The sequence below is a fragment of the Callithrix jacchus genome, chromosome 4, assembly GCF_049354715.1.
Source record: "Callithrix jacchus isolate 240 chromosome 4, calJac240_pri, whole genome shotgun sequence".
Classification (NCBI taxonomy): Eukaryota; Metazoa; Chordata; class Mammalia; order Primates; family Cebidae; genus Callithrix; species Callithrix jacchus.
In genome coordinates this window covers 143,464,209-143,489,079 of record NC_133505.1, presented here as the reverse complement: position 1 = coordinate 143,489,079, position 24,871 = coordinate 143,464,209, and the positions used below count along the sequence as shown (strand labels likewise).

The following is a 24,871-nucleotide window of genomic DNA, read 5'->3' as shown; positions in this document are numbered from 1 at the left end:
TGGAATTACAGGTGTGAGCCACTATGCCTGGCCGATCTTAGATTTTATAACTTTAGTAAATAATTTGATGAAATTCATTTAACATGGTAGAGTAAATTGGTATAAATTAGATGAAAAGATAATTTAAGAAATATAGTTTTAAAAGATGTTTTTTAAAAGTAATATAAATAAAATATAATTTTATAGAAAAATTTATATAAAGACATTTTAAAAGACCTGAATGAAAGGAAAGATATACTGAGTTTGTAGATGGGAAGGCTTGATATTTTAAAGATTTTATTTCCCCCCAGCAGGGGTTTTCATTTGATTTGACAAACCAATTCCAAAATTTATTTGAAAGAATAAAGGACTGAGAATACACAAAGCAATCTGGAAAAGGACAAGAGGGAAGGACTTGCTCTACCAGTTAACAAGACTCATTTTAAAGCTGGAATGATTAAGATATTGCAGTATGGCTATAGGCATAGACAAAGCATTGGGATAGAAGAGACAGCCTGGAACGGACTGAGATCTACATGAGACTAGATTGACGACAGAATCAGCTTCATGAGACGTAAAGGAAATGATGGACTCTATAGTAATGGTACTGAGAAAATTTCTTTATCTGCTTAGAAAAATAAAATTATATCCCCATTTTAAGCCATGCACACACACACAGAAAATGAAATCTAAGTGAATTAAAGACCAAAATGTGAAAATATACTTTAAAAAAAAAAACATTTAGAATTAAATGTACAAATTACATATGACTTTGGGATAAGCAAAGATTTCTTTCTTTTTTTCTTTCTTATTTTTTGAGACGGGGTCTTGCTCTGTCACCCAGGCTGGAGTGCAGTGGCACGATCTCGGCTCACTGCAACCTCTGCCTCCTGAGCTCAAGTGATCCTTCCACCTCAGCCTCCTGAATAGCTGGGACCACAGGTGTGTGCCACCATGCCTGGCTAATTTTTTGTACTCTTGGCAGAGAGAAGGGTTCACCATGTTGTCCTGGTTGGGGCAAAGATTTCTTAAACAATGTTTAAAAATGCCATGCATCATAAAAGATAAGATTGGGGAAATGTTCTGCATGAAAATTGGCTTCTGTTCTTACTAGCTTTTAGAAACAGCAGAGCAGATTCTATTGCGCTGATCTTCCTGTTGATAACAATTATAAATGTTGGAAAAAAGTTGGAAAGCACTGAAGAGTGACTAAAAGTAGCCAGAAACTGGAGGGGTTTTCATCCTTGGATGAAGGATGCCACACAGGATAAAATCCACATTCAAAGTGCTTTCCTTTGGGGGCATTCCCTGGTCTGCAGGGAGCAGGACAGGTAGAACTTTAGCAGGAAATCACAGTCTTATTGGGCTGAGAGTGAGTTTGAGGTCCTCCAGAGGACCTGGAAACTGAGTGGGATAAGCCTTTGGTGATTAAGGTGAACCACCAATGTTTATTTGCCTTTTATTAAAAAACTAGATACTCTTAAGAGGAGAAAAACAAATCCAAACTCTCTACAGCTTATTATCCAAAATGTCTAATACATCATAAAAAGTACTAAGAAACCTGGGTGTGGTGGCATGTGCCCATTGTTTCAGCTGCTCAGGAGGGTGAGATGGGAAGATGGCTTGAGCCCAGTTCAAGACCTGCCTGGACAATATAATACGACCTATCTTATTAAAACAAAAACAAAAACAAAAAACAGAAAAACCCCAACTACTAAAGAGGTGAAGAAATAGAAATGTATGATTTATAATTAAGAAAAAAATTAGTCATAGAAATAAACCTATAGATAACACAGAGTTTAGAATTGCTAGAGAAGGACATAAAAATAACAAGGATAAATATATCAAAGAATCTACTTGAAAAGATGAATATAATGGGTGAAAATATGAGGAATTGTAGGAGATATTTGGAAACTAGAAATAACCAAATGAGAGTTCTAGAACTGAAAGGCACAATATCTGAAGTTGAAATGTCATCAAATCAGATTAACAGCAGATAGGACAGAATACAGTAAAAGAGCAATAAACTTGAAAACAAGTTATTAGAAATCATTAAAATTGAAGCAGAGGAAAGAAAAAGATTAAGTCATTAATAGTTCCAATGACCTGTGTAATAGAATTGAGTGTTCCAAACACTTTTTTTAAAGTTTTTTTTTTTTTGGAGACAGAGTCTTGCTCTGTCATCTAGGCTGGAATTCAGTGGTGCAATCTCAGCTCACTGCAACCTCTGCCTCCTGGGTTCAAGCGAGTCTCATGCCTTAGCCTCCCAAGTATCTGGATTGCAGGCATGCCCCACCATGCCTAGCTAATTTTTTAATTTTTAGTAGAGGTCCCCCATGTTGGCCAGGCTAGTCTCAAACTCCTAACCTTGTGATTTGCCCGCCTTGGCCTCTCAAAGTGCTGGGATTACAGGTGTGAGCCACCGCACCCAGCCTTGAGTGATCTAAATACTTTTAATTGGAGTCCCAGAAGGAGAGGAGAGATATAATACTGCAGGGACTTGAAGAATTAGTGATCAAATATCATTCAAATCTGTTCAAACAAACAAACAAAAAACAGCTCACAGATCTGGGAAGCTCAGCAAAACCCAAGAAATATAAATACAAAGAAAATTATCTCTTGGCACATGATAGTAAAATTGGTGAAAAACAGAAATACAAGAAGAGGTCATAAATGCAGCCTAAGAAAGAAGATACATCAGGGGAAAGAATGAGGGCTGACTTATCAGAAGGAAGCCAAAAGATAATGGAATAACATGAAAGTGCTGAAAGAAAAAAAGTCAACTAAGAATTCTATATCCAGTGATAATGTCTTCAAAAAACGAGGGGTGAAGTAAAGACAATTTTAGATAAATAAAAACTGAGATAATTTGTTGCCAGCAGAACTTCTCTACAAGAAATGTTGAAATCTTTAGGCTGAAGGGAAATGAAACCAAATGAATCTGTAGGAAGGAGTATATAGCACTGGAAATAATAAATATATGAATAAATATGAAAGATACCATGAATAAAGAAATCACAGACAGGGAGCAATGCATGTAACCAATATAGAATATATATTCAGTGTATATAACTACTCAAACTATCTTTAAGAAAAAGAGATTTAAAAAATATGCATCGGATATGAACAGATTATTCACAAAAATGGAATCACAAATGGTCAATACACATATTTTTGAAACATATAGAAAGATGACTTTTAGCTAAAACTATGATATACCACTTTACGGTATTCAGATTAAACACTATGATATACCACTTTACAGTATTCAGATTAACCAGTATTTATAAATCTGACAATATCAGTTGTTAGCCAGGATGTTGGGGAAATGTGAGCCCTAATGCCTGCTGGTTGTGGTATAAATTTCTATATGCACTTAAATTTGGCATTATCGAGGAAAGTTGAGAACTTCCCTACCCTAGGTCCATTAGATTTATATACCTTAGAGTAAATCTTAGATGTTTCTCTACATAAAACTTTCAACATTAAAAAAAAAACTTTCAAAAAACTTAAGCAAAGTAAGCAAGTGGCAGAAGGATACAGAGTACAGTATCATTTATAGAATGTTTAAAAACAGTCATAGAGATTTAGTATAAGTATAGATGCACGGATGGGCATCATAAACTCCAAATTCACTATAATGGTTACCAGTGGGGAGGAAGAAGTAGAAAGAGATCCTGGAGTGATTCACATGCAGTTTCAAGTATATTTAAAGTATTTTATTTCTTAAGCTGAGTAGGAAGTATATTGGGGTGCTGCTTGCATTATTCTTTTGTACTTCGTATTCCTACCACATTCCCAAAATAGTCCTTGATTTAAAAAAATATTAAAGAAGGCCAACTTAGTTTAGGAGTTCCTGTATGGTAGCCATAATTTTTTTTCAAGTTTTGAAACAGTTTTTAGCTTTTAGAAATCCTAGATCATTTTTGCAGTTTAGAGGGACTGTCTTCGTTCTTTTATGTGCTTCTAAAACAGAATACAAGAGACTGGGTAATTTGCAATGAATATATATATATACTTCTCATAGTCCTGGAGGGTGGGAAGTCCAAGATCAAGGGCCCAGCATCTGTCAAGGGCCTTCTTGTTGCATCAGCCCATGGCAGAAGGGCAAAGAGAGAGCAGGCAAATGGGGGCTGAACACGTTCCTTATTATTATTTATTTTGTTTTGTCTGAGACAGAGTCTCGGTCTTGTTGCCCAGGCTGGAGTGCAATGGTACCATATCGGCTCACCACAACCTCCACCTCCCCGGTTTAAGCAGTTCTCCCAAGTAGCTGGGATTACAGGCATGTACCACCAAACCCGGCTAATTTCAAATTTTTAGTAGAGACCAGGTTTCTCCATGTTAGTCAGGCTGGTCTCAAACTTCTGACCTCAGGTGATCTGCCAGCCTTGGCCTCTCAAAGTGCTGGGATTACAGGCATGAGCAACCATGCCAACCCTTTTTTTTTTTTTGAGACAAAGAGTCTCACTCTGTTGCCCAGGCTAGAGTACAGTGGTGTGATTTCGGTTCACTGAAACCTCTGCCTCCCAGGTTCAAGGGATTCTTCTGCCTTAGCCTCCCGAGTAGCTGGGACTATAGGCACATGTCACCACGCTTGGCTAATTTTTTGTATTTTTAGTAGAGAGGAGGTTTCAGTATGTTAGCCAGGATGGTCTCAATCTCCTAACCTCGTGATCCACCTGCCTGAGCCTCCCAAAGTGCTGGGATTATAGGCGTGAGCCACCGTACCCGGCGGAGCACATTCTTTTATAAGGAGCCCACTCCCTCTATACGGAACCAACTTCTGATATAACAGCATTAATCCTTTCATAGGGATGAGCCCTCATGGCCTTTCATTGGGCTCTACCTCCTAAAACTGTTGCGTTGAAAATTAAGCTTCCAATACATGCTTTTGGGGAGAAACATTCAAACCACAGCAAGAACTGAAAAGTAGGGTAATGGCGAGCAGCGAAAACACTTAGGGACAGTAATTTTCTAGATCCTTTAGGGAAGCTTTCATTTGGACTTTTAAATTTGTACTATAAATTTTTATTATACTGCCAAGAATTTCACAGTTTATCTTAGCCACATTTATTTTAAAAACTTTTATTTTTTAAAAACAGCATCTTGCTCTGTTGTCTAGGCTGGAGTACAGTGGCACAGTCATAGCTTACTGCAGTCTCGAACTCCTGGGCTAAAGCAGTCTTCCTGCCTGCTGAGTAGCTGGGACTACAGGTGCACACTACAACACCTGGCTAATTTTTAAATTTTTTGTAGAGACATGGTCTTGCTATGTTAGCCAGGTTGGTGTTGATGAACTCCTGGCCTCAAGTGATCCTCCTGCCTCAGCCTCCCAGAATGGTGGGATTATAGGTATGAGCCACTGTACCTGACCTTAACCAAGTTTTTTTTTTCTGCTGTTACAAAAGAGGAATGTAATTCTGCAGCCCTTTTATTACCCTGATGTTTACACTTTAGGAAAATTCTTAATCGTAGGAGAATTCAAATCGGATATTTGAGAAGCATTATGCCCAGTATAAATGCTTTGATGTGGTAGTGGCAATGAAATGCATAGATAATCCAAAGAGGCCTGTTCTAGGTCAATGAATTGAAATAGAAAACGTCTCCTATGAAGTTAGAGTGCATTGTGTACAAGGACAAGATAGAAGTGTTTTTCCATTTGAAAACAAAATAATTTAGAAGACGGAGAGCTTTCAAGGTCTCATAAAAGTTCAGTTAAGGTGCAGAGTGTTTTCTGGTTTTGTTTTTGTTTCAAAATTCTGGGTCTTTTTTTTTTTTTTTTTAAATAATTCCCATTTAGCCTAGGAACATTAACTGCCTCTCAGAAGAGCTTTGTGTTCAAGGTCTTCAGGTCAAATTGAAGATGTCAGGATTTTTGTGATTTCATTTTAAGCTATTCGTTTATTTTCTGGTAAGAGCAGGAAACGCTGTTAGAGCTCAGAGACTTCCAATGGGTCAGTCTTCAGGAGTTGATCTTGCACGTGTCACTTATTACTTATTTAGTAATGTACGAATGCCACTTTTACTGTAGAGAACCTATCCATAACCTGCCATTTTTGTCATTATATCCATTTGTCCTATTTAACAAAAAAAGGTATCCCCCGGTCCCCAGTCTTAAAATGGACACTTTTTCATGCTTTTGCTTACAAAGCTATTTTGGTATTTCTTAGCATTTTGCCCAGCTTCCACTGTAGTGCAAACATACACTTACTTGTCTTGGCATTGTCTCCAACCTCTCTTTCTGTTAGAGCTGAGAAGGAAAACTGCCCTGTCAAGGTGCTCACAGGGAAGAGGGCTGCTGAGGTTGTCGGGCATCTGGCCACAAGTACCCGGGATTACACCTCTCCTTAGTCATGGGTCCCAAAGGGATGTTTCGACTGACTTTTTTTTTTTGAGTCATAATCCCCTGGGTTTTCATTTCTCAAATGCAGGTGCTGGGATAAGGAGTGAGGTGTTAGGGCAGGTAGTCAGTCCCTTGGGCTTCTTTCCAGGGACTGAATCATTTTCTGTTGACTTGAATAAACAGTAAGCTACTGACCAAGGAAAGTTTAAGAGCTCCAACTCAGTGGAAAGACAACCCCAAGCAGTTGTGATTACAATGGCTCATCAAACTCTTTCTTGCAATTTTCCTTTTTAATAAGGTTAATTAATGTTCCTGCCCCACAGTAGAGGGAGGAAGTTTTACTCTCCTGGGCATATTATCTGATTCAAGTACTATGCATGGCGGTGTTTGACTGCTACAGAGAGCCTCTACTGTGATCTATTTTCTGATAGCTTTAGTTGGGGGTTCAGAATGTAAAAACAGAAAATAGGGGAAAAAATTGGTTTAGGTTTTTTGTTTTTAAAACAGGATCTTGCTCTGTCATCCAGGCTGAAGTGCAGTGGTGCAGTCTTTGCTCACCGCAGCCTTGAACTCCTGGTTTCAAGCAATCCTCCTGTCTCAGCCTACTGAGTAGCTGGGACCACAGGTACTGCCATTACACCCAGGTAATTTTTGAATTTTTTGCAGAGACAAGGTTTCCCCATCTTGCTCAGACTGATCTTGAACTCCTGGGCTCCAGCAGTCCGCCTGCCTCACCTCCCAAAGTGCTGGGATTACAGATGTGAGCCACCGCGCCTAGCTGGTTTAGATTTTTCTGATTGTGCTGAATTACAGTATATTGTTGAAACAAACGTTGATTCTTGACTCTTATCTGAGACAGAGAGTGAATGGTTTGAATGAATACATCATAATTTAAGCATTATAAAAAATAGCCCTTTAACATTTGATGTTTTGCATTGTCATTTCCTTAGTTATTTTTGTTCATCCCAGCTCTTGAGAATGGCTGAAATAATGCAATTTTTATTTATAAGGTTGTAGCTTTTTTTTCTCATAGCTTTTCAGTATAAAGATTTAAATAAGTGAAAGGCAGCAGTGGTCCCCATCACATGTGCTGGTTAGAGGACGACTTGAGCTGCAGGTGAAGGAGCAAGATGACAGCAGAGAGGGTGAGAAGCTAGGAAGAGAGCCAGATTTCAAATGGTGAGAATTTGTGACTCAAGAGCTGAGACTTATGTCCTAAAAAACATCCACCAAGTGACATATTTAACCCCTGGAGATGATCCAAGGAAGTGTTATTGACAAATCACCCTGCTTTAGAGGACCATGGACGTTCTCATTGCCAGATGATCTCCACAATTTCTTTTTAAAGCCAATCTAAAAAGAAATAAGCATGAAATGGTTATGCTGAATTCCTATGCAGTATGACTTATTTAGAAAATTTTGTTATATGCAGTATTTGATCACATAGGTAGAAATATTAATAATAATTGACCCTTAGAGTTCACACAAAGTTTCTGTGCATGTTACTAATGAGGGAGGCTTACAAGAACCTTGTGAAGTGGGCAAGCTGACATTTTTCTTCCCTTTTTTTTAAAATTGAGAGGGTCTCACTCTGCCACCCAGCGCAGATCACAGCTTACTGTAGTCCTGAACTCCTGGGCTCAAGTGATCCTCCCACCTCAGTCTCCCAAGTAGCGAGGACCACAGGCATATGCCACCATGCCTGGCTAATTTTTTATTTTTTGTGGAGACAAGGTCTTGCTATGTAGCTCAGGCTAGTCTTGAATTCCTGGAGCAAAGTGATACTTCTGCCCCAGCTTCCCACAGTGCTGCGATTACAGATGTGAGCCACCACACCGGGCCACTTCTTCCATTTTGCAACTGACAAAATTGAAATTCAAAGAAGTCAAGTGAATTTTGTGATGCCCTATGATTAATAAAATTTCAAATCTAATTTTTTCAGATCTAGTGTTGTTTTTACTGTATCCTAGGCCCTCTTTCCTGGAGTTTCCAGGAATAGACATTTCCAAAAATGTTTCGATTTCAGTTTTGTTGAAGAAGTATGAACTAATGGGAGACTGACAAGGGATCAATGTTGACACAATACTTGGAAACAGTGTGATCTTGAGCAAATTACTTAACCTTTAGAAAATTCTATATTCTTACTTAAAAGAAATTTAACACTTATTTAGATGAGTTAGAATGCTCTTGGCATAGTGCAAGTAACAGAACACCTTACTCCAATAGGTTTAATCATAAGAAAATATGTCTCCTAAAACATGAAGTTCAGAAGTAGGACTGGCTCAACTGTAGCTTGAACCAGCAGCTGAGAGACATCAGCTCAGGTCCTTTCCTTTGCTGTGATCATGGGTGGCTCTGACCTTGGGCGGTTCTGACCTCGGGTGACTCTGACCTTGGGCTGCCCTACTCAGTGTTGCAAGGTGGCTGTGGCCATTCCAGGATCAATCCAGATTAGCTACACCAATGTCGAGGGAAAACGAGGCAATCTTTTCCTGTATCTTTCTCTTAGGACTGAGAAAATATGCTCATAAAAACCTACTCCAGACTTTCTTTACACCTTCATGCTTCTACTATTTCATCAGCCCCAAACTACACAAATCACTAGCAAAGAGGATGGGATTATTACAACCAGTTTAGACTAATCTCTTTGGGATGAGTGCTTTGTGGTGAGGATTAAGTGAAACAACATATGTTAAAATCTTGAAATTTAGTAAGCATTTAGTGTTATATCCTTGGTGTAGGATATATCCTTGGTATATAATTTTGTATTTTTCCACCTTCCCAATTTTCTATTTCTTTACATATTTGTTATATTTATCCATGTCAAAATGGACATTGACTATATTAAATTTCCTTTGTTCTAAAATACTTCTAAAGGTCCTTTTTTAAAATTTCTTTCTGGATCTAGCTAAACATTTTAGCTAGTGAGGGAAAATATATAGAGTCTATAATTTTTACACAGGCCCTGTCTGAATTTCATGTATCAGGGATATTGTGGGGCCATGTAGGATAGGCAGTATTCAGCTTGAAATCACATTTGGTTTTGGAGAAAATGGTGTTCTCATTCTTAAGGGAAGATATGAAGTCATTTTGAGAATTTTGAAAGGAAATTAAGTGCTTGTACTGTATTAGCATAATCATGTCTTTCTTGTTATAATGCCAAAAAAGATCCATAGCCAGGAAATTAAAAGCATTAAGTCTGTTTTTAGCATTAATATGTTCATTTTTCCATAGTAACTTGGGGAAGAACAGTGAGCCTTGCCTTACCAACTAATTTTCTTTTACGTCAGTGACAGTACTATTCAAACAGTAATACGTGCCTAATAAAGATTTAGTTTTTACATTATTAATGGGGTTGGCTCTACTTTGGAAGAGTTATATAACAAACTAATCAACAGGCAAATCAAGACCAATGTCAGTTTTCCATTTGCCAGATTAGCCTTGTTTCCTTTGTCTTGACTTCAAGTTATCTTTCTCAGTGTTCTCTTCATTTTACCACCCTCCTTCCCCCTCTTTCCCCACCTGCAGAGTCTTATCTCTCTGTTGTTACAGTAACATTATTTTCGCTTAGTCCTTTATTGTGTCTATTATATGAGTTCCCAAATTTTGGATGATTTTTATTTTTAGAACAGAAAGCCTGAAGAGTTCTTAGTAACTCAGCATGACACCAGCTCATTGGTGACCAGATGTTCATGGTTCCTAAGGGGTCAGTAGTTCCAGGATGACCTAGGAACTTGGGTGAAACACATGACATGTGTATAGTTGCTTTGTAAACAAGTGCCCTGGAACATCAGTCTCATGCTTTGACCTTGATTAATACCACATTCAGCAGATGATGGATTGGATGAAACTGTGTTATGGTATGACCAACTCGAGGCCTAAGAATGAGAATTTTTTTTTTTTGAGACAAGGTCTCACTCTCTTGCCCAGGCTGGAGTGCAGTGGTGTGACCATGGCTCACTGAAGCCTCAACCTCCTGGGTTTAAACTATCCTCCTGCCTCACCCTCCAAAGTATCCATGACTACTGATGTGTACCACCACACCCAGCTAATTTTTCAAATTTTTTCTAGAGATGGGGGGCTCTCACTGTGTTGCCCAGGCTGATCTAGAACTCCTGGACTCAAGTGATCCTTCCCCAGCCTCCCAGAGTACTGGGATTGCAGGCATGAGCCACTGCACATGGCCAGAATGAGGGTATTTATTATGTCTCTGTAGAGGTTTCATAATTGACTAACAAACATGGAGCACCTAAGGAGAGGAACTAAGACTTGCTTTATGTAATTTGGTTATTAGAGGAATGAGTGAGAGAACGACATATTTGCCAGGCATTCTACTGAAAGGGAAGGAGAATATGGAAGAATAGGAGTGATTTCACATAGTGAACCAAAGCAATTGTTTGCGAATCTGACTTCAAACATCAGAATTGCTTAGGGAATTTTTCAGCAATGTGCAATTTCAGAAAGGTCTTTACCAATCTTTGGAGATTCTGCTTTAGTGGATCCATCCTACAGTATTGATTAATGTGACTATTCCCCTTGTATGAAATATTTAGATTTTCCCCATATTTGCTGTCGCTCCCTTCCTCCTAAAACTTTACTGTTCTTCATAGCCTCAAAGATTAAATCTAAACCCCTAGCTCCACCCCTGCTTCCTCTTCAGAGCTCTTCCAAATGTATCTCTTCCCATCTTTCCAGCCTTCTTAGAATACAGGTTTGCATTTTTTTAAACAATTGAGGCAGTTATTGCAAGAATAAGTGTACATGAGTCATAAACATATTAAAACTATTCACCTTTAAGAGTAATCAAATTAGAGCAAGTTAAAATCCTGAGCTATTCTTTTTTGTTGTAATCAATTAGCAAAGATGGAAAGAGATGAAAATAATTTATTTTGGCATGGGTGCACTGTAAAAGTAACTCTCCTACAGTGCTCTTGAGAACGTGAATTGGTAAAGACCTTTCTGGAAAGCAGTTTGGCATTGTGCATCAAGAGCTTTGAAATAATTTGTGTTCTTTGATCCAGTTCTGTCATTGGGAAACTATCCTAAAGAAATGGTAGATATGGAAACAGAGCTGCAGTGGCGTTCACGACACTGAATTTTATGCTAACAAAAGGTTGGAAGATATCTAAATATCTAAAACTAGAGAAATTGCTAAGCAAAAGATAATATTTCCATAGGATGGAATATCATTCATTCAAAATTTGGTGATAAAATATATATAACATAAAAGTTACCATTTTAATCATTTTAAGTGTACAGTTCAGTGGCATTAAGTACATTCATATTGTTATGCAACTGTCATCACCATCCATCCATAGAAAAGTTTTTTGTCTTGCACAACTGAAACTCTGTATCTGTTAAACAGCTTCCCATTCTCTCCTTCCTCCCAGCTCTGGGCAACCACCATTCCACTTTCTATAAATCTGTCTGAATTCAACTACTCTAGGTACTTATATAAATGGTATCATATTTGATTTGGGATATGTGTGGCTGACTTATTTCGCTAAACATAAGACCCTCAAATCTTCATTCATGTTGTAGCATGTGTCTGAATTTCCTTCCTTTGTAAGGTTGAATAGTGATTTTGTTATATATGTATATATGTATACCACATTTTGTTTATCTATTCAGCTCTTGATGGACATTTAAATTGCTTCCAACTTTTTTGCTTATTGTAAATGATACTACCTTAAACATTGGTATATCAATATCTCTTCAAGGTTCTACTTTCAATTATTTTAAGTATATATCAGAAGAAAATGTGGTTTTGAAAAATGTTTAATAGTAACATGCATCATGATATTTCATCAGTTGAACCACAGATCATAAAAATAGTGTGATTCTCTTTTTTTGGAAAAAAAAAGTATGTGTGTGGTAAAATGATGGGAAAAACATAGTCAGAATTTGGGGTTCTTTTATTTTGTTCCTGAGTTTTCTATTATAACAAGATACGTACACAAATAAGTAGTTTGAATTGGAGGGTTATAGGCCCGTCAGCAGATGACAGCCACAGGGTGATTCAGCATTAGTTTCTTCACATGCTGTCCTGCTTTGTTTCTGAGTTATTTTATGAGTGATAATATCAGAAATATCCCTAGAGAGAGAAAACAACATGAAATTCTAATTTAATTACCTTTGTGTCTCATAGAAAGGATCCAACTGTTACATCACAAACAAGGAAAAATAGCAAGAACTTGACTTGAGCTCAATGTCTTCCTTTTCGGAAAGTAGATATTCCAGCTAAAAATAATCGGTTCAGGAATATTTCTTTTATTTTTGATTTTTGTTGCATGTCTCAGTACAGATGCCAAAAGTAAAACGTCTGTCTTTTTTTTCTTTTGCAACAGAGTCTCGCTCTGTTGCCAGGCTGGAGTGCAGTGGGGCGATCTCGGCTCATTGCAAGCTCTGCCTCCTAGGTTCAAGCAATTCTTCTGCCTCAGCCTCTTGAGTAGCTGGGACTGCAGGTGTGTGCCACCATGCTCAACTACTTTTTGTACTTTTAGTAGAGACAGGGTTTCACCACATTGGCCAGGATGGTCTCAATCTCTTGACCTCGTGATCCACCCACCTCTGCCTCCCAAAGTGGTGGAATTACAGGTGTGAGCCACTGTGCCCAGCCAAAGTCTTTCTTGTGAAGACTTCATTACTCACGTTATAATCAAGGACTTAACTGCTTTTAAGCTAGTTTATAATCAGGTAACAAATACAGTACTAATCATAAGACAATCCTTGAACAAAAATCTATTGCTTCGAAAGCCTGAAAGAGAAGTTTGCATCTGCTAAAGGAAATAACGAATTAAAGAAAGCAAATTATTTGCTCCCTTTTGGCTGGGTATGGTGGCTCATGCCTATCATTCCAGCACTTTGGGAGGCCGAGGCATGTGAATCATCTGAGGTCAGGAGTTCAAGACCAGCCTGGCCAATGTGATGAAACCCCATCTCTACTAAAAATACAAAAATTAGTTGGGCGTGGTGACACACGCCTGTAGTCCCAGCTACTCGGGAGGTTGAGGCCGGAGAATTGCTTGAACCTGGGAGTCGGTGGTTGCAGTGAGCCGAGATCACGCCATTGCACTCTAGCCTGTGTGACAGAGTAAGACTCCATCTAAAGGAAAAAAAAAAATGATTTGCCCCCTTTCAACAAATGTTTAGTGCTAAAATAAATAAAAAAAAAAAAAAACAGAGTGGAAGTAACTTCATATGGTTACTCAAATGTAGCCACTAAATTTCTTTTGAGATGTAAATGTCTAGTTTCCTAAAATTTATTTCCTTCTTGAAGTCTTATCTAATTTAGCCTTATGATTTTATTTCTCTATCTTTATAGATAGTTTTTCACTATTAATCATTGTGTATAGATTTCTTTATGTGGAGACATATATTGTTCATATTGATGTATCCTCTTGGTAAACTGTGACATTCTCAACAATATAAACCTCTTCTTTGGTGCATTTTTATGGGTGCATTTAAATAGTATTCTCATGTAAGTCTTTTTGAAATATTAATCTTTTGTCCTATGAGTCTGATCAAATATATTTTGTGAAAAACATCATTTTTTTCTTAGAATATATCAGTATCTGTTTCTGTTGTGTATAGAATGCAAGCTTTATCCTTAATATAAAAGCAGTTCTCTTATTTCTCATTTTTATTTTTCCTGTTTCATTCAACTCCCTTTTACTAAAAACAAAAACAAAAAAAAACAGGAAAATAATGAGAAATAACTACAAAAATTGTTAGTACAAACCAAAGGGTAGACAGAGCAATACAAAGAAAAGGGCTTAAGCTTGGAATCCAGCAGAACTGGGTAAGGTTCCTGCTTGACTGTTTCCGCACTGCATAACTTAATATTCCTGTGCTTTAATTTCCTTATTGGTAAGAAATTCCTCCTAAAGAGTTGTCAGAATTAGAAGTATTATGCCTGAAATTTCTCATTCAATGCCTTGTACCTAGTAGGTCCTCACTAATCAGAGGTGGCTACTATTGATTCTTTTACCCTTTGATGTTAATCACAGCTTTCTTTGATAGAGATTATAATCTGTGCTATATTGTATTATTGTTAGAAATACACTGTCCTCATTCGTAGGAAGATTACATATTCCCACCCATGACACCAGACTTGATTGATGAGCGTTCTAAGCAGAAGCTTTGAGAGCAATTTTGTGATTGTACCATATGTACTTTCATGTACTTTTTCCTTGGCCGTTCCCTCGAGAAGTCTGCTCCTTCAGGCTGGAACCCAGATGGAAGACAATGTGGAGCAGAGCTGAACCATGATGCAGAGTTCATGACACAGACATGTGGCATGAACAGGAATTGGAAGCCACTGGGATTTGCAGGTTGTTTGATACTGTGGCACTCTTACCCTGAATGTCTGAGACAGCATCTTCAGTTAAAATGCATATCTTCATTATGTTAACATCTACATTTGTAAAATCAAGTTTGAGTCTTAGAAAACCAACAGAATGATAATATGTATATGAAAATTAACACAAAGAAACTAGAGAATGTAAATATGGCAGTAATAAGGGTCGATATGCTTGCTATGACTAAGCTCCAAGCCAGTATGCTATTTAGTAATAGCATAAAAGAAACAATCATATACCAATTCCTCAGAGGAAGCTAAACTCTCCCTAGCAGTAAATTAAGGGAATTTCTCATGACAGACTCAGTGTAAATAAAATCTACATAAACAACAATCAATAAAAGCTATATAAATAACATTATCAATATTTTTATTGAAGTCATGTACTCCAATGACATTAAGATGCAACACAGTGCATAATGGAACACAGTGAAAGTGATTCGCAATTCACTTGTTTAAGGGTGGTCCAGGGATGTAGTGTCTAGTAATATAGTTTTATCAAGATTAGAATTTAGATCACTAAAGGAAGTTAAAAGATGATTTGCGTGTTATATGAACTGACGTATTTACCAGTTATCTCAGCCTGGTTCTTGGTAGGAAGTGGATGCATTCTTTCTTCATTTCACAAGTATTTCATAATCACCTGCAGTGTGTCAGGTATTCTGATTCAAGTACCAGAGAGTCATTGGTCAGCAAGGCTGATAAGGTTCCTGCTCTTATGGAGCTTATATTCTCTTGGAGCAGATAGACAATAAAAAGAAGAATTTTAGATTATTATAAATTCTGGTAACAGATACGGAACAATTCAGAGTTTCCATTTTTTTCTTGTGTCATGCTTATATGTGATTTCAAGACTTTTTTAAAAATTTCATCCGTGTTGTTATATTTATTGGCATAAAGTTATTCCAAATATCCTTTACTTTGCTTTTAATGCTCATGTCGTCTGTACTGATGCCACTTTTTTCGTTTATGAGGGCTTAGCAGTAATTTTTATCTCTCTCCCTCTCATGAGAAGTCTGCCTAGGAGTTTATCCATTTTATTAATCTTCGCAAAGAACCACATTTTGACACTATTTTCTTTATTGCATGTTTGCTTTTTATTTCATTGATTTCAGCCATTTTCTTTATTATGCCCTTCCTTCCACTTTGAAGATGATAGGCTGTTTGTTTACTAGATGGAAGCTTGGAGCATTGATTTTTCAACCTTGCTCCCTTTCCATTATCTACATTTAAAGGTATAATTTGTTTTGCATCCCAGACATTTTATATGTTAGACTTTCATTATCTCATATATAACATATGTATATTGCTCAATTTAACTACCTTCTAATTTTCAGTATGAGTTCTTCTTTGACCCTTGGGTTATGAAGTGAGTTGCCCAATTTCCAATTATATCTTCCTTTTTTTTTTGAGACAGACTCTTGCTCAGCCACCCAGACTGGAGTGCAATGGTGCATTCTCCACTCACTGCAACCTCCGCCTCTCAGGTTCAAGAGAGCCTCCAGCTTCAGCCTCCTGAGTAGCTGGGATTACAGGCACATGCTACCATATCCAGCTAATTATTTTTTGTATTTTTAGTAGGGACAGGGTTTTTCCATGTTGGTCAGACTGGTCTCAAACTCCTGACCACAGGTGATTCACCTGCCTCAACCTCCCAAAGTGCTGGGATTACAGGCATGAGCCATGGCGCCCGGCCATATCTTTCTTTATTGTTCTGTGATTTAATTCTATTGTGGTGAGAGAACACATTTTTCATTATTTCAGTCCTTTGAAATGTGTTGAGAAGTACTTTATGGCCCAGAATATGGTACACAGTTGTTAGGTGTGGTGTTCCAGATAAGTCAGTTAGATTAACTTGGCTAATAATGTCGTTCAAATCTATATCCTCACTGATCATTTTTGCTTTGTATGTTTTGAAGTCATGCTCTTAGGTACATTTGGGACTATGACATTTTCCTATTGAATTTATGTCTTTATCATTATGAAATGTTCATTTTTTCTCTTATAATATTTTTTTATCTTAAAGTCAATTTTGTCTGATAATATTTAATGATAACATTTAATATTTGGATGATACATCTTTATGTATCATTTCACTTTCAGCATACCTGTGTTTTTACACAGGTTAAGTACCTCTTACATAAAATGCTCGGGACCAGAAGTGTTTTGGATTTTTTATATTTTTCAATTTGGGAATATTTGCATTATAATTGTTAGTTGAGCATCCCTAATTTGAAAATTGGATATCAGAAATGCTCCAATGAGCATTTCCTTTGAGCATCACATTGGCACTCAAAAAGTTTTGGATTTTGGAGCGTTTCAGATTTCAGGTTTTTTGATTAGGGTTACTCAATTTGTATTTACAGTGTGCCGTTTTAAAATGAATATAATTGCATTTTTTCCTGTTATTGTTCAGTCTAATTTGAAAAATCTCTTTTATTAGGAATGATTAGATCATTTACATTTAATATGGTAACTGATAGTTGAGGTTATATCAATAATATTGACCGTTGTCTTATTTATTTTCTATTTGTCTTATATGTTTTTTGTTCCTTTAGTCCTCCATTCTTGCTTTATTTTTATTAACACTTTCTTCTACATTAGCACTTTAGTAATTGTTTTCATATTATTCTTTGAGTGTTCCCTAGAGATTACAACCTGTATCCTTGACTTCTATAGTCTGCCTTACACTTTGTATTTTACTGCGTCCTGAATAAGGAAAGAAACTTGGAGCAGTTTAAATAATCAATAGATCTGAAATAATTTATATATTTTATATCTAATCACATATTACTCTCTCTGATGCTCTTTCTTTCTGCTGTTCAGTGCTTCCAAATGAAATCACTTTCCTTTAGTCTAAAGCACTTTTAGTATTTTTTTGTAGTTCAGATCTGCTGGCAACTAGTTCTCCCAGTTTTTGTCTGAAACTATCTTTTTTAGACATTTTTTTTCTTTTATTACTCTAAAGATGTCACTATGTTGTATTCTGGCTTCCATAGTTTGTATGGCAAAGTCTACTCTCAATTTTATTGCTCCTTTGAAAGTAAGGTATCTTTTTTTCTCTGGCTGATTTTAAAAGATTTTCCTCTGTGTTTTTAGATTTCAGTTATGTGTTTTGGCATTTAGACTATAATTATCTTATTTTCTCCCACTTGAGGTTTCCTGATCTTCTTGAATCTGTGGGTTGATGTTTTCATCAGTTTTGAAATTTTTTATCCATTATATCTTCACATATTTCTTGTGCTCCATATACTCTTTCTTCTCTTTCTGGGGTTACAATAATGCACAGGCTAGACAATTTAACTGTGTCTCCTCTGTTTCTTATGCTCTGGGGTGTGTGTGTGTGTGTGTGTGTGTGTGTGTGTGTTTCTATCTCTCCGCTTCAGTTTAGATACCTTCTATTTGCATGCATTTTAGTTCACCAAAACTATTTTTCCACTCTGCTGAATTAACTTGTAAGCCCATACATTGAATTCTGGTTTTTCAGGTATTGTATGTTTTGGGGCTAGATTACGTGATTTCTTTGATTCTGATTCTCTTTTGAAATTGTTTATATATGTTGTCCATTTGGCTTGTTCTCTGTTTGTTTACCATATTTGTCATAATTATCTTAAAGTCCTTGTCTACAAACTCCAGTATCTGAATTATCTTTAGGTCAGCTTTTCTTGTCTATGTTCGCTCCTATTTATTGGTCACAACTTCCTTGCTCTTTGCATGTCTTGTATTTCTCTATTGTATTGCAGATATATTGTATTGAAAAATTATTGAGACTTGGAGATGATTTTATTTTCACTCACAGAGATTCTCCCTTTCCTCTGTTAGCCACATAGGGTAAGAAGGTAATTACCTCAACAAATGCAGTTGAGTCGGGTTGGGTCTGGGTTTTAGTTTTCATTGACATTGTCTGTTTCTGTTTTGTCTCTCCTTTTTAGTTGTGACCCTCTTGGGCTTCTAATTGATAGGAAGGCAATTTCTATCTTCTTATACCTTAAATACTGTGAGAGATTTCATATCTGTCCTTAGAAGTTTTACGTTTAGCTCTTTATTCTCCAAAATTTGGTAATTTTTTTTGGGGGGGAAACAGAATCTTTCTCTGTTACCCATGCAGGAGGGCAATGGTACAATCTTGGCTCATTGCATCTTCCATTCCAGGGTTCAAGTGGTTCTCCTGCCTCAGCCTCCCAAGTATCTGGGACTACAGGCAGACACCACTATGCCTGGCTAATTTTTGTATTTTTAGTGGAGATAGGATTTCACCATGTTGGTCAGGCTGGTCTTGAAATCCTGACCTCAAGTGATCCACCTACCTTGGCCTCCCAAAGGGCTGAGATTACAGGTGTGAGCCACTGTGCCCGGCCCAAAATGTGGTAAGTTTCTTAAAGGGGAGACCTTTTTCCTATGGTTGTTGTAGACTCCTTTCCCTAAATACTCAGGAAATTTTACTCTGTCATCCCAGCTCTATTCCACCCCCCAACCTCCTATACAACTCAGTATTCAGTGAATGTCCTGTGAAGAGAACAGCCACACATTTGGGGCTCCTTCAGGTTTTGTACTCTCATGCCAATCCATGCATTTATCAAGAAATCCACTAGTTTATCTTTTTCCTGGTAAAGTTTAAAATAGGCAGAGTTTCTCTGCCCATGCCAACCCCAGGCCTAATCTTAGGGTCAGAATCAGCAAGTGCTCCCATGAAAGACAACAGCAAGCCTGGGGAGAAATGCCAAATGTGGGTGAAGGGGAGAAAGGAAGCAAAACACACTGCCATGTGTGTACCTATGCAACTGTCTTGCATGTTCTGCACATGTACCCCAAAACCTAAAATGCAATAAAAAATTAAAAAAAAAAAAAAAAAAGAAAGACAACAGCAATTCAGCTCATCTCAGAAGGTCACTTCCCTCTTTGGAGTTTATTTCAGTGATTTTTTGTGTTGCTTCCATAGATCTCCAGTGTCTGCAAAAATGTGTTTTTGATAATATTATTATTTCCCCCTGGTTACTGAAGCAGGATTGATGTAGACAACTACGTCTTACTTGGAAACACAGGTTTTCCCCCCTCACATTTAATATCCACAATATAAATGGCTATGTAGCTTCCCAACATTTGTAATATATTTATTCCGTATTATACTTTATAGTATTATTGGAAATTTAGAGTAATTTTTCATCTGGTAACAAATGCCCTTGCAATGAAACTTCTGATTACACATTTAATGTTTTTTTTTTGGTATAAATTTGTAAATGTATAATTGTTATGTTAAGAGGTATACATAGTTTTTAAAAACTTCTATAGTTTTGATATTGGCAAATTTCTGCCAAGAATACTTACTTCTTTGCTTTGGAGGAATTCCCACTTCCTGTAGTGGTATACTAACGATATAGAACAGGATTTTATTTATTCTGTAATATACCTATATGCTCTTTTAATCTCCGGAAAACAGTAAGACTTTTTCAATACAGTACTAAACTTATTATCATGGTTTGAGGGAAGCTCAAGAAAAATGTGAATTATTAGTTTTATTGGTATTTATATTTTCATTTAAAATTAGTATTTGTATCTTATTGGTATTTTTATTTTTATTTAAAATCCAAAAATGTATATTGTTTGTGGTAACAGAAAAACATATATAAACCCAAATATTCATTTAGGTTGTTTTGGCACGTAGGAAATATTCAGCCAATATTGATTGATTATTGATTCATTTGGATATGTCTTTATTTTTACATCTTCCTTTTCATATGTTTAGGAGAGACATTTCATGTTCTTTGGTTTCAGGGAAAATTAGTGTATTAAATGAAAAATATTTCATATCTTGATGTGAATTGGTTAGAAAGGGAAGTGTCTACTTCTTTCCTCTCATAAATCCTTTTCTGTTGGGACACTATACTTGCCTCTGAACAAAGACACAGAACTTTGAGAGTCATATTAGTCTAAGACTTGTAAGCTGTGACTTGCTTTGATATAGCTTCGAATATCTCTGGTCTGAGTATATATACTTTTTGCATTTTAGAACGGAAACGTATACTTCTAGAGAGATTAAAAAATGCCTTTTAATCACCTACAGTGATGCAGTGGGTCCTTTTTTTTTCATATTCCATAGGTACATAACCATCAGAGCCAGCTAGTTAAGATTAATACTTATTTTTGTTTCTATTCAGAGATGCTTGTTCTAAAGAGCCAGATCTTTAAAAAAAAAAAAAAAAAAAAAAAAGATGTCATCCTCAATATTCAGAAAAATATACTTTTTCTTCTTATTTGATGTTTAACTTATTTTAAATCATGGAAAATGTTGAGTATAAAGGCCAAGAATATATACATATTGTGCCTATAATATACACTATTGTGCCTTTCACCATGTTTACTATACCTTTTTTTTTTATTTACAGGGTTATGACTTAGGTGAGAATGCTTCTATCTTAGAATTGTAATGTATTTTTTCCTACATAACCATTTTTTGGTATCATCAAATGGTCATTCATTAGATATTAATTCTTACATTTTCTTCAGCATGATTTTTTAAAAAATAAAAGTTTCATTTTTCATGCATTGGCCTCAGGCAGAGCATTTATTTTATTTTTCTCATTTTACATGCCCTTGAGTGAAATTATATTGGATATTATTGCCTGTTTAATAATGCATATAAGGAAACCCTTAAATTATCCTAGGAAGTATTACCTTGAAAATAAAGTAAATAGTCAAACACTGAAGTCCTTTTAAATATTGAAGTGTTTCAGAGGTTGATACTCGGTTTTGTGCATATTCAGAAAAGACTTTTTATAACTCTCTGAGCCCAAATTAGTGTGCAGAGGCACAATCTCTGCTTTTCTTAATTTCATCTTATAATTGACATTATTTCATTTTATATCATTCTTATGGAATTGATCATTTTAGTATTTTACCTCGTCAATGCTCTGTACATTTTAAGAGTTTTTAAAAACTACTTTAAAAAATATGTGCAGGGTTTTCATTTTTAAATGTTTATTGTGCACACACACGCACACACACACACCCCAAATGGTGGCTTCCAAGTAGACTACTACGTTTTACTTTGAAACACTGGTTTTCTTCGGACATTTAACATGCTTCTACAACATAAATGACTACGTAGCTTTCTAACATTTGGAGTATATGTTATTACATACTACACTTTATAACATTATTGGATATTTAGAGTAATTTTTCATCTTGTAACAAATGCCCTTGTAACTAAATTTTCACATTCACATATTTTCTGGTAGATGGTTGAAGAGATGATTTTTTTTTAAAAGACTAGGGTTACTAGGTTGAGGGTGAGCTAAGTGGGGGAATGCAACAGAGTTGTGGACAAAGATAAGCAGTTTCTGAAGCGTTAAATCCTAATAGCAGACCAGATTCTGGGGTGAAGGCCAGTGCAGTATTTTAACTTGCTCAGGCATTGGAGTTATACAAACAGAAGCTATTACACACCCAGGGTTTTATGACTGAGAAAGTTAACTTGTACATTGTGTTTTTTCATAGGTTCAAAAAGGCATTTGAATCAGAGCCAACACTACAGTCAGGAATTAATTATGCAGTCCTCCTCCTGGCAGCTGGGCACCAGTTTGAATCTTCCTTTGAGCTCCGGAAAGTTGGTAATTACAACTTGATATTTTACATAGAAATCAAGAAACTGGACCCAACTTGGTGAAAAGAACAAGAATCATGAACAGATAGAGCTTTTGCTGTCTCTTCATACTTCCTAAAGAGAAAAAACGAGCTTATAATATCTCCTTGTTTGATGTTTCATACTGTTGTACAGAATCCTGATATTAGGATGTAATTCATAAAAGCCCCCCAGTTAATATTCTAGCTCAAACTCATATTGAAGATATGGGTTCTGCATTCAGCACCCAACTCCCAATAAGGTTAGTGTTTTGTGAGACATCAGGAATATAGATTGTGCTTTCGTGGTGCTTTTTTCAAAAACCTCTGCTATTTCCTTTATCTGTGTCTCAAGCACATCTGTCCTTATGATTTCACTGGTACTGGGGGAAGAACCTCCCAAAGCCCCAGGAGCAACCAGGTCAAGCAGCTGGCAGTGTTGGTAGGAACCAGGCTCCTCAGACCATCTTTGAATCGTAGCCATTGATAGAATGTGCTTTTGTCCCTTTTATATGTAGACATTGTTTCATCTGCTACCTTTCCCTGGGAATTTAAAGAAGTTAGGGCATCTCAGTGAACACAATTAGAGTGCTTTTCTTGGTTTTGGCTTTGATTACATTTTTAAAGATTCTAGACACTGGAATCCTATCTATGGGAATCAGATGTCGCTCTGTTGGGTGTCTAACCACCTCCTTTCAGAGAACCTTTCCAACTCTTTTAGGAGTTATTACTCCAGACATAGAAATATTCAGCCTTATTTTTCATGGGGAAAAAATAACACATTCATCTTAGTGAAGCTATGAATTGTAGAAGAAATTTTTTCTTCAAGATTAAAAAAATGTTTTTCTTTTTTTTAGAGACTAGGTCTCACTCTGTCACCCAGGCAGGAGTGCAGTGGTACTATCATAGCTCACTGCACCCTCGAATTCCCAAGCTCAAGCGATCTTCCCATCTCAGCCTCCCAAGAAGCTGGTACTATAGGTGTGCACCACCACACCTGGCTAATTAAATTTTTTTTAATAGAGACCCTAGGGACACACTATATTGCCCAGGCTGGTTTTGAACTCATGGCTTCAAGCAGTTCTCCTGCCACAGCCTCCCAAAGTACTGGTATTCAGGCATGAGCCAACACACCTGGCCCACTTTAACTTGAGATTTTTTTTTACTTAAAGGGAAATGAATTCTAGACCTTAAAAAACAATTATTCTGGAAGAGCTTATATCTATATGTAATGTTCTGGAAAATCTTTGAAGCTAAATAAAGTCAGAATATTTATTTGTTTATTTTTTAAAGGCCCAGACTAAAAGAATGATAAAATATTTATTATTGTGAGATAGCAGTGATATTAAAGGCATAAAAATCTGTTTGAAATAATTCCTTTTTTTTCTTTTGAGACAGGATCTCACTCTGCTGTTCAGGGTATAGCGGCACAATCACAGCTCACTGCAGGCTTTTGCCATGTTGGCCAAGCTGGTCTTGAACTCCTGGCCTCAAGTGATCCGCCTACCTCAGCCTCCCAAAGTGCTGGGATTGTAGGTGTGAGCCACCACTCCTGGCTGAGTGTACAGCAACTCTTGGGAAATATTCTCACTAAAAATGTTTAACCTGAACCTTAAGATCTAAAGTTCACTTAATAGAAATTACAAGCTCTAAAGAAATAAGTTAAATAATCCCAAGAAGTCACATCAGACAGATCAGAATGTTAGAACACTAGAGCAGTGGTCCACAACCTTTTTAGCAATAGAGACTGGTTTCGTGGAAGACAATTTTTCCATGGACTGGGGGAGGGGAGAGGTTTGGGGACGATTCAAGTGCATTACATTTCTTGTGTACTTTATTTCTATGATTACATTGTAATATATAATGAAATAATTATGCAACTCTCCATAATGTAGAATCAGTGGGAGCCCTGAGCTTGTTTTCCTGCAACTAGACAGTCCCATCTGGGGGTGATGGGAGACAGTGACAGATCATCAGGCTTTAAGTTCTTGTAAAGAGCGCATAACCTACATCCCTCACATGCACAGTTCACAGTAGTGTTCACGCTTCTTTGAGAATCTAATGCTGTCGCTGATCTGATGGGAAGCGGAGCTCAGGTGGTAATAAGAGCAACGGGGAATGGCTGTAATAACAGATGAAGAAGCTTTTCGCTTGCTTGCCTGCCACTCATCTCCTGTGTGTGGCCCCATTCCTAACAGGCCACAGACCAGTACCTGTCCATGGTCCTGGGACTGGGGACTCCTGCACTATAGGACTCCTTGTCTTTTCAAAAAGTCAGCATCATAAAAACAAATGTGTAGAGGGATTGGTTAGATTAAAAGAGATTTAGAGGCCAAACACGGTGATTCACACGTGTAATCCCAGCACTTTGGGAAGCCAACGTGGGCAGACCACTTGATGTCAGGAGTTAGAGACCAGCCTGGCCAACATGGTAAAACCCCATTTCTACTAAAAGTACAAAAATTAGCCAGGCGTGGTGATTCACACCTGTAATCCCAGCTACCTGGGATACTGAGGCAGGAGAATTGCCTGAACCTGTGAAGCAGAGGTTGCAGTGAGCCGAGATCGCA

General features: G+C 37.0%; 1 protein-coding gene across 4 annotated transcripts in view; it reads left to right on the top strand.

Annotated features, from left to right (window-relative positions):
* The window catches only part of MAP3K5 (mitogen-activated protein kinase kinase kinase 5), a 241,083-nt gene that overhangs the window by 102,111 nt on the left and 114,101 nt on the right, over positions 1 to 24,871 (top strand). For all 4 annotated transcript variants that reach the window (XM_078370136.1, XM_035296827.3, XM_002747058.7 and 1 more), the window contains one exon: positions 22,179 to 22,291. In XM_078370136.1, the coding sequence (XP_078226262.1) occupies positions 22,179 to 22,291 (113 nt within the window). The remainder of the gene's footprint in view (positions 1 to 22,178; positions 22,292 to 24,871) is intronic.